The sequence below is a fragment of the Sycon ciliatum genome, chromosome 7 (genome assembly GCF_964019385.1).
Source record: "Sycon ciliatum chromosome 7, ocSycCili1.1, whole genome shotgun sequence".
In the NCBI taxonomy this organism is placed as follows: domain Eukaryota; kingdom Metazoa; phylum Porifera; class Calcarea; order Leucosolenida; family Sycettidae; genus Sycon; species Sycon ciliatum.
In genome coordinates, this window is record NC_088649.1 from 32,946,254 (window position 1) to 32,956,949 (window position 10,696).

The following is a 10,696-nucleotide window of genomic DNA, read 5'->3' on the forward strand; positions in this document are numbered from 1 at the left end:
AGAGAGAGAGAGAGAGAGAGAGAGAGAGAGAGAGAGAGAGAGAGAGAGAGGGAGAGAGAGAGAGCGCGAGCGGGGAGGGTTGGGGGCAAGAGAGGGGGCGAGAACTAAATAAAGTATAATTATATAATGCGTAAGGGGTGCACATTCAGATCCAGAGAAAAGAGTAAGCAGGTCACGAGGCGTATGGCAATATGCAGCAGTGTGTGGGCAGATGTGCATACATCTTACAAAGTGTCAGTGGCCCAGTGCCATTGCTGGGCACGGAGGTGCCGGAAGACAGACACTTTGAAACTTTGCAGCCGTTTCCGGTCAGGTGGCTGGCTGAGGACGGCGGGTGGCAGGGCATTCCATACAGGGACAGCACAGGCGGGGAAAGCTCTACGGCAACTTTCCCGGCTATTGACAGGTAGCCCTGTCTCAAGCTGGTAGTTATGCATGTCGAGACGGACGAGAGAGAGACGAGGGGGTCGAACATGGGCTGGTCGGGGGGCTTGAGAGGGAGGCAAGAGCTGACGAAGTGGGCTGGTAGGATTGGAGCACAGTAGCTTGTAAATGTAGGTACACGCAGCTAACATGCGCCGGATAGACAGGCTTTGCAGCATTGCGCCGGGGCCAATCAAGTGGAGGGCTGAGCGCTGCGTCTGGTCAAGTCGCTGCAAGTGACAATCTGCTGCGCCCATCCAGACCAATCGGCAGTACTCCATTACTGGGCGTACAAACCCACGGTACACTGTAGCTCGGCTTCGAGAATCCAGGAGCGGCGAGGCCTTCCGCAGGAGCCCGAGACGCTGGCGTGCTCTGATGGCGATGGTACGGAGGTGGTTGCGGTGGGAAAGTTGACTGTCCAAGGTTACCCCAAGAAGCTTGAGGTTACTCTCTCCATTCAGGGGGACACCCGCAAACTGTACTGCTGGGAGGTCCCAGGCGGGGCGGTGATAGTCAATAGTCATGGCCTGGGACTTGGCTGGCTCGAACGCAATTCTCCAGCTGGTGCCCCAATCCACAAGGGCATCGAGAGCATTTTGCAGGATTGTCGAGCTGTGGTCAATGGTATCCATGGTGGACAGGCACTGAAACAGCGTTGTGTCGTCGGCATAAGCGGCCAGATCTCCACCTGGTGGAAGGTGGTCATCGGCATCGTTAGTGTAGAGGAGGAACAGTGTCGGTCCCAACAAGCTACCTTGCGGAACACCGGCTGTGATGCGGTGTGGGCTGGACGACTGCCCACCAACGACAACACTCAGGCGCCTGTCCAGCAGGTAGTCCCTCAACCATGCAAGGAGCATGCCGGATACACCGTACTGCTGGGCTTTGTGGATCACACCTGGGTGGGAGACTCGATCGAACGCTCCAGCAATATCCACAGCAACAACCCGCACAGCTCCGCCCCCTGCAGCCACGGTACTCCAACGATGGTGTAGTAGGGTAAGGAGGTCCTGCGTTCCCAGGCCGGAGCTGAAGCCGTACTGGTTAGTGGTGAGGATGTGCCGCCGCTCAAGGAATCCCATAAGGCTACGATTGATGATAGCTTCCATGACCTTTGACAGTATTGGCAGCAGGGATATGGGTCGGTAGTTCTTTGTTGCGGACTTCGAACCCTTCTTGTGCACAGGTACAACTGAGGCAAGCTTCCACAGTGACGGTTGCCGGCCTTGGCGGAATGCTTTGCTGAAGAGCTGGGCCACAGGCCTGCACAATTCCTCACAGCACTGCTTCAACACTCATCCTGGTACACCATCCGAGCCAGTGGCTTTGGACGGGACAATCTTCCTCAGTTCACGGCATACCGTTCGTGGCCTAAAGTGGATGGTACTCAGACAAGCATCAGATCGCGGGCGTACATACGGGAGGTTGCTGGCATCAAGGTCATCACCAAGGCTGCATTTCGCTGAAAAGTAGCGGGCAAAGCTCTCTGCTTTGTCCTTACTGGTGGTTAGCTCCTCACCGTTTTCCTCCTTGAGGGTAGGGATATCATGGCTACGCCCACACCCACCGGCACGCTTGACAGTGGACCACCATTCACGACTGGATAAACCACCTGCTGCGAGCCTTCCACGAATGGCTGCTGCATGGGTATCTTCAGCTCTCTGAAGGCATGCTGAGGCAGTGGCTGTGGCTTGGGTATAAGCTAGTTGGAGTTGTGCATCTGCTGGATGCAGACGGAGTCGCTTCCATGCATTTCGCTTCCTCTTGGTGGCTTCGGTGCACTCTGGTGTCCACCACACTGGGTCAGTACTGTGCAGCTTGAGGCTCTTGGACGGGATGAACGTTGTCATGCCCTCAGAGATCCTGCCAGTCAGCCGCTCGCATGACAGGTCAATGTTGTCAGTGATGATAGAGGACCAGTCTGTTTGCCGGAAGAAGTGCTTTAAACGTGGCCAGTCAGCCAAATTATAGCGCCACACGCACCTCGAGGTTGGAGGCTCCCGGTGTGGTGGAGCACGCAGGAAGTCGGTAATCACACTGGCATGGTCAGATCGGCCGAGAGGTGGGTGCACAGTAGACATGACCGGGGTGTCAAAGTCGGAAAGGACCAGGTCCAGGGTGTTATTGCCCCTGGTTGGCTCAAGCACGTGTTGGGTGAGGTGATGAGCAGCACTGAGCTCCTCCATTGCTTCGCCAGCAGGTGTTGTCTTTGTACTATGAAGCCAGTCGGTGCTGTGGACGTTGAAGTCTCCAGCAAGGATCAACTGGGTACCATGACATCGGGCAGCATCGAGAGTGCGATCAAGGTACTCCATGAGGCTGGTGTCACCCTCCGGAGCACTACCAGGCCTGTACAGGGCAGCAACAACAGCTGTTCGGCCACATCGCAGACGGGCGGTGAACCATAATATTATGATCTCCTGGTTGTCACGGGGAACCATGCCTAGCTCAATGGCCGCTAGGTCGTTGCTCACCCAGACAGCGACACCACCTCCTTGAGCCGTCCTATCCAACCGCATTGGAGGGCCATAGCCAGGGATGGCAGTCTCGGCTTGTGACATTTTTCCACCGTGAGCTTGGTTTCGGTAACGATAGCGATGTCGGGAGAGTGGAGTGCGAGAGCAGGGCGGAAGTCACCAAATTTGGAGGCTATGCCAAAGGCGTTCGTTAGGTACAGTCGGAGCGTGTTGGTCGTGCTCGTGCTGGTCATTCCGAGTTGATAGATGATCCCTTGATGGCACCAGACGATTCATCAGCTGGGCGTGTCTCAGTACGGATATTTGGTAGGCCACTTAACAGATCCATTGCCTCATCATCACCCGCAGGTGATCGGGATTGTGGGGAAGTAGAATCATACTTGTCGAAATTCCATAGACGTGAGTACAGAGGTCTAGGCCAGAACTCTCTCGAATTCACTAGTACTGCACTCTTAGCATCCAGAACAAGGCGTGCCGAGGAGGACCTTTCCTTTTTGAAAATTTTGCATTCGTAGATCTTGACGTTCACTTTGGCTTCACTTGCTCTGATGGTCACAAACTCAGCAATCTTTTCAGGTACTGCACTGCAGGGAAGATTGCCAACGAACATCACACACTTCCTTCCGACAGGCTTTCGTCCACAAACAAGTTCCCATACTCCACTGTCTTTGTTGTCCTCTTCGAAATTAGAAAGTAAATCACTCTGCGCTGGGATGGAGGCATTTTTCGAATTTCCGAGCTGCGATACGATTGTGCTCTCAGGAGAGGAACTGGAACTGTCGACAGCTACGGAGGTCTCGGAGGCTGTACGGTGGTTGCTGCCTGGAGTACCCGTATTTGTACTCGTTGATGTGGCAGCGCCACCAGGTCGGTTTTTTCTATTTTTTTGGCCTTTCTTGTTCGTTGTTTTTTGGTCGACTTTTTCGGAAATTCCATCACCGTGATCAAATGCCGATGACCCAGCAGCTTTCAGAGACAGTTCTTCAACCTTCCGGGTGAGCAGATCAATCTTGGACATCAGACGCTTCTCTCGATCTGCTGCCTCGCGTCGCTCTCGCTGTATTTCAACTACAATTTCCGCCAGGCCGTTTAGGCAATCACTGCATTTGTTTGTAAGAACTGAGCTGGGCGAAGGACTCCCATATTCGAGGGGGTCAACCACTATACTGATACTACTTGAACTTGTCGCCATGGCCAGGGCAAAAAACTCCTGACATGGGACAACCTAAAACCGAAGACTTTCCCAAAAGGATGCAGAGGCTAGAGCTCTCAAAACTGCATCCGCCGGTACGAGATGTTACGGCTGGAGCGTGCATGGAAGTCAATGCACATCACCACGCAACATGACAATTTGTTCAAGGTCTTATATTGTGTGTTTCCAGAATCGATTTTCAAGCTCCGATCATCAGTACTCACCACATCATACTTTTCATAGCTATTATTAAACTTTTATCTCCACGTAGATTATTCTCATTGTTGTTCTCTTCAAAACCTTGTGCTACAAACAAGACTCTTCTCAGTTGAGAGAGTGTGTTATTTCCAAGCTACTAATGTGATCTATTACACACTGTGCCTGGGTTGTGCTGGTAACCGTGACAATGGAGCTGATGGGGGCTGACTTTCAAGAACCTTTGCTAGCCAGGGGAGGCACTCGGAGTGCATGACCACAGGCACTACTTGCAGCACTTGTCGTCCATGCAGCAGTCAGGTTTATAATGTCTTCACAGGAATGATACTCTGCAGGTGAAGTACAAATCAAAAATAATTTATCTCTTTAGACTTACAGGTCGGCCAAATTCCCTAGTCCATGAAAGGCGCTGACATCAAGAGAAGTCAGGTGATTGTTTTCCAAGTTTCTGAAACCAGAAAGAGTTGGGGTAGTGTGCAGAGGATGTGTGTTCAGGAATATGTTAGGGTATCGTGATGACAAGGATGATTCCGAGACCTTTGGTCGGAGGAGTTACTTTTGCCCCGCCCCCACTTCCATCCAATATGCCACGCTGTGCAGCATCTGATGGTACTGTGGTATTCAGTAAAAAAATAAATAAATAAATAAAAAAGGAACATAATGTGAGCTATGCGCTGCCTTTTGCACCAACAAGTCACTAGCACCTATCCTTCCATTGACCGGCTTCATCACCCTTATTCCCGCTCTTCTTACCCGCCTTTTCACCTTTTCTCTTCAGTATAGCCCTGGAGTTTGCTTCTCCTTTCTGAGACTAGTTATTGAGTTAGTTTGAGAATGTCTCGAGAGTTTTGAGTTCGTCTTCTCCATTTTATCGGTTGTATTACTCCGTTGCTGTTTTCTATGATGCTGTGGTGAAATTGGTAATGCTATCGAACTACTCGTGTGTTCAGTGGTAGCAGAGGATGGTTTCTTCGTAGTTGGTTAGTGAAACGTGTAAAAAGCATTACCAGCGTCGTCATGGCCTCTGAAGACGAAGTCGAAAAGGACTTTATGTAGGACCAATCTGCTGATGCAGAGTCAGCCAATGGAGTCAGCGACAGATCTCCGAAAAGCGAAAATGCAAACCAAAACAGCTTTCACCAGTCACCTGTGAGCGGTGCTGGTGCGTCTAGTGAATCAAGAGATACTCGTGGAAGACTTAGACGGAAAGCTAGCGGAACTCGGCTATAACTACAAAAGTGTTGTAAATATAGTAATGGACCTAACAAGAGTTTATGAGGCAAACGGCGACAAGAGACAAGAGACTAGAATACGTTCTAAAAGAAGCCGACTGTTACAAAAACGCAAGTTCTGAAGTGAGAAAGGCCTTCTCGCTAAGGACATCGACACATCGTATTCGTTTCAATGTTGTATCTCGACTCCGCCGTACCACTGAGTTTTACATACAGATTATAAACTGGTTAGGACGTCTATACAGGGTATATAGACCGAGTAAAAGGCTGAGGTCCCCGAGGTCTTTTACGAGGTCTATGTTTTGTTTTTTTGTGTTTTACGAGAAACCACGAACCTCGAGAACAGAATACTGCATGATAGAGGTGGTTGCAGACGCAACTGTGGTGGTGAAACTGGAGCATCTCCGCCGACCTGAGGTCTCGGCTTCAGCGACACTTCAGTGCACCAAAAACTGGGGAGGAGTAGGCACAGGGGGAGGGGAGGGGGGGGGGTACATTTATATAGGGAAGGAAAAACGGAAAGATGATACATGTGATAGAGGAAGAAAAAAATAATACTAAAAAAATAAAAAAAATAACCTACGTGGAGATAACAATTTTAATATAGCTATGAATAGGATGAAGGCCGCAGACATCACGCAACTACGTTACTTGTTTGACATGTATTACTGTGTATTTTATAACAAAAATATTATTGAAAACCCAGAATCGATTTTCTCGTTCCAATCATCAGTGGGAAAAAACGGAACCAAGGATACAACCAAAGAAACTGAAGTTAAGAGAGCATGTCTGAGAATACCAAAGTATGTGTGCAAGTGGATCTCTCCGATTTCGCTCAAAATTTGCAGGTAGGTTCCCTTTGGGGTGTGGATCGATTGTGCAAAGCCCTTGAAAAAGTTTCTGAAGGGAACCTTGAAATTTGCATACCCCTCAAAAATGGCCGAAATATCACATTATTTATAGGTCTAGAAACGAGTCACGCCACAGCGTATACGAACAAGCTATGAACAAAACTCCATCAAGCCAACATTGCCTCACCTTAGAAGAGTTCCTGGAGCAGTACCGCTTAGCCACGCCAGCATCCCAGAAGACGAGACTCCACAAATGATCGTCTTGAAAATAGCCAATTTACAAGCGCTGGCAAAACAGCCAGCTACGTCCTCAATTGGCCAGAACTATACACCGGCAGATAGTAGAACACCTCTTCTAGCGCTGAGGACATGTCCCCCATCTTCCTTTTGGGGTTTTCTTGAAATAAACTTTTTTGAATTTTTCCACTCGACCATGCTGAAATACGGCCAAAGTCATACCTGCGCAGGAAAGCTCGCCCCTCCGCAACGTCTCCTCAGCAATTTCTACTCCAACACTACTCCCAAGGCCGCAGAACAAACTGTAGTGTTGACTCTGACAAGGAAAAGCAGCGGTGATCACTTGTCACTCCAAACGACAAGCTTCTCCTTGCGCCACCAATAATTTTTGTGCGACTGTTGATGCAAAAGTGACTGAAGGCCTGAGCGCAGTTTTTGAATCTTATTGCAAGATGCACAATGAGATCGCGTGCTCTGTGACGTAGGATGACGCTTCCTGCATCACGATACGCGGCCATCGATCGCGAATGTGCCTGGAACGCTACTCGGAACAGACCATGATGGCAGAGGTAAGATGAGCTTCATTTCCTGCTTGAACTGCTGAGAACCCCACAAACTGTCCTAGGAGTGTTGCAATGGCAGCAAGCCGTTGAAATATGCCCCGTACAGCATGGAGAGTTATTCGTCTTTCACACTTACCTCCTGCAATCCCGAACATAGTCCAACAGTAAAAGTCCCTTGTTTTCATGTCGATGCTCGACAAAAGCGGCTAGCTCGGTCCCTTTGTGTTGACTGGCATGCCAGTAGCACTGGCTGCACGCACTTGTCGCGTGAACTGCATGAGAAATTTCTTACGTCATAAAGAATGTGATTTCATCATCATTCACTGGTCTTCGACCTACATGGTCAGTGAAAGTCCCGGTTCGTAGGCCTACAACACGGTCAGCGTGTTCTTGAGCGCCGTAACAACACAAGTGTGATCACTTCCAGACCAACGGGCGTTCAAGGCGAGTAACAAGCGCACTTGACAAAGGAGACTCTGAAATCTCGTGAGCCGTGATCCACGGCCGTGATCCTTGGCATTCTTGCGTCACAAGGCACGTGATTTCACCGTGCATCTTGCAATAAGATTCAAAAACTGCGCTCAGGCCTTCAGTCACTTTTGCATCAACAGTCGCACAAAAATTATTGGTGGCGCAAGGAGAAGCTTGTCGTTTGGAGTGACAAGTGATCACCGCTGCTTTTCCTTGTCAGAGTCAACACTACAGTTTGTTCTGCGGCCTTGGGAGTAGTGTTGGAGTAGAAATTGCTGAGGAGACGTCGCGGAGGGGCGAGCTTTCCTGCGCAGGTATGACTTTGGCCGTATTTCAGCATGGTCGAGTGGAAAAATTCAAAAAAGTTTATTTCAAGAAAACCCCAAAAGGAAGATGGGGGACATGTCCTCAGCGCTAGAAGAGGTGTTCTACTATCTGCCGGTGTATAGTTCTGGCCAATTGAGGACGTAGCTGGCTGTTTTGCCAGCACTTGTAAATTGGCTATTTTCAAGACGATCATTTGTGGAGTCTCGTCTTCTGGGATGCTGGCGTGGCTAAGCGGTACTGCTCCAGGAACTCTTCTAAGGTGAGGCAATGTTGGCTTGATGGAGTTTTGTTCATAGCTTGTTCGTATACGCTGTGGCGTGACTCGTTTCTAGACCCATAAATAATGTGATATTTCGGCCATTTTTGAGGGGTATGCAAATTTCAAGGTTCCCTTCAGAAACTTTTTCAAGGGCTTTGCACAATCGATCCACACCCCAAAGGGAACCTACCCTGCAAATTTTGAGCGAAATCGGAGAGATCCACTTGCACACATACTTTGGTATTCTCAGACATGCTCTCTTAAGTACTGTAAATAGAAAGGTGTTAGAAATAACAACAAGATACAAGTGCAATAAAACCACTAAAGGAAACGCAAAAAAGGTAACAAGATTACATAACCAAAGGCGAGAAGGCACTGAACAAAGTGTCAACCTACGAATACAACTTCAGTGCAACAACGTGCTCTTTCTGCTTACACAAAACAGGCTTATGAATACGTATACAAACTGCCTCAAGGACTTTCAACTGTTGGACATAACGCGCACGACACAGTACAGAAAAATGAGAGCCATCATACACACCAAGACAATCAGGACGAGATAACAAGTGTAGATACACAGCTGACTTCTTACGATCAACACATTCATCCGCCTCATCTCGCTCCTTCCCACCCGACTCCTCCTCGTCCATCTCATCGCCCTCTTCCTCGTTCCGCTCGTCATCCTCACGATCATCATCACCACCATCATCTGCCTCGTCCTCTGTCTCCTCACCAACCGTTTCGTCATCCAATTCCTCTTCCATCCCCTGATCATCCGTCTCATCCTCCGTTTCAGTACAGACCACTTGTCTCCCATTTGCTAGCTGCTCGTCCCGTGAGCGGAGTTGTTCCTCCAGATCCGTACCTTCTCGCCTTTGGTTATGTAATCTTGTTACCTTTTTTGCGTTTCCTCTAGTGGTTTTATTGCACTTGTATCTTGTTGTTATTTCTAACACCTTTCTATTTACAGTACTTAACTTCAGTTTCTTTGGTTGTATCCTTGGTTCCGTTTTTTCCCACTGATGATTGGAACGAGAAAATCGATTCTGGGTTTTCAATAATATTTTTGTTATAAAATACACAGTAATACATGTCAAACAAGTAACGTAGTTGCGTGATGTCTGCGGCCTTCATCCTATTCTTAACTATATTAAAAAAAAGAAACTCGGGTATTGAGCCAATAATAAAAGTAGAAAGGAAAAGGACATATGGAAACGAGTTGCACTTTCTGACTGTATATAGTATCTAGTTACAGTGGTGGAGAGTTACTCTTAACTCGTTTCCATATGTCCTTTTCCTTTCTACTATTAAAAAAAGAAAAATAATAATTTGAAACTCGGATGTTGAGCCATAAATAAATGTAGAAAGGAAAAAGACATAAGGATACGAGTTAAGAGTAACTCTCCATCACTGTAACTGGATACTACTTCCTCCGCGTCATCGAAATTGTCGCAGTTTGACTAGTGACTTGTCACTTGTTACTGCCAACTCCATAAGTTAAGCCATTCAAAACCTATTACACAGTATGATAGTCTGAAGACTAGAGTAACGTTCCAGGACAGTTAGACTGAGAGTTTTCATACAGACATGAAGTCCTCGTCGTCGCTGATGTCAATGGACGCAAAAATATCGTTCCGAAATATTTCAAGGAAGGTTGAAAGTTCGTCGCGCCTCATCTCAAACGCTTTGACTTTCTCCACAGGACAAGAGCTGCTATGCTTGTCGTCTGCTAGCTCTGGATGATTTCTACTTCACCACCAACGAAGCCTAGTAAGAAAACACGATCGTTGCGAGGTCGGTTGATTACCGTCGGCGGAATCACCTCGATCTTGAAATGAACATTTTTTAGCCGTGGCATGCCCATTTATTTTAGCTGTGTGGTCACAGCTCATGCAGGTAAGTGTACTATCACGTCCAGCGCGCCCTCTTTTTCAGCATCACTGGTATACCATGGTACGGCACCTGCGCGTGCATCACTAGCTAGCACTACGTGTAGAGTCTACACGGCTCTTGCAGGTACAATCATGTACTGAGTGTCTCAGCCAGAGCGACAAATTTTATCGCTGTTGCAGGCATTTAGTTTGCTGACCCATCGATGTTTCTCCAAGCGCTGCCACTTGTTCCACGAAGTCATTCTCACCCCAGCTAAGGTTAAACAGTGATGAGGCTTGAGTGAATGGCCATAAGCACGAGAAATGTGCAGGCTGCAACGCCTGACTGATCTCAGCGAGTCGAAATTACCATCGCAGCGACATCAGCGAAGAAAGTGCGTCTAGTTCAAAAATTCCAGCTTCCAATAACAGAAAATAGAACTTTGCCGTCACCCTATACTGATGAATATCGCCTATGTCCGATTCCTTGCCTCTGGTACGAGAGCTGGTGAGTAAATACCCCGTTTTATATCAAAAGTCAAACTGCGACAATTTCGATGACGCGGAGGAAGTA

General features: G+C 48.3%; 1 protein-coding gene across 1 annotated transcript; it reads right to left on the reverse strand.

Annotated features, from left to right (window-relative positions):
- Window positions 1–1,721: 1,721 nt before the first annotated feature.
- Window positions 1,722–2,987, reverse strand: LOC135821859 (uncharacterized). The gene has a single exon (XM_065334858.1). The coding sequence runs from the start codon at window positions 2,985–2,987 to the stop codon at window positions 1,722–1,724; it is 1,266 nt and encodes a 421-aa protein (XP_065190930.1).
- Window positions 2,988–10,696: the final 7,709 nt, after the last annotated feature.

Coding starts and splice junctions, on each gene's coding strand:
- LOC135821859 (XM_065334858.1), bottom strand. CDS start 2,987: ATGTCACAAGCCGAGACTGCCATCCCTGGCTATGGCCCTCCAATGCGG.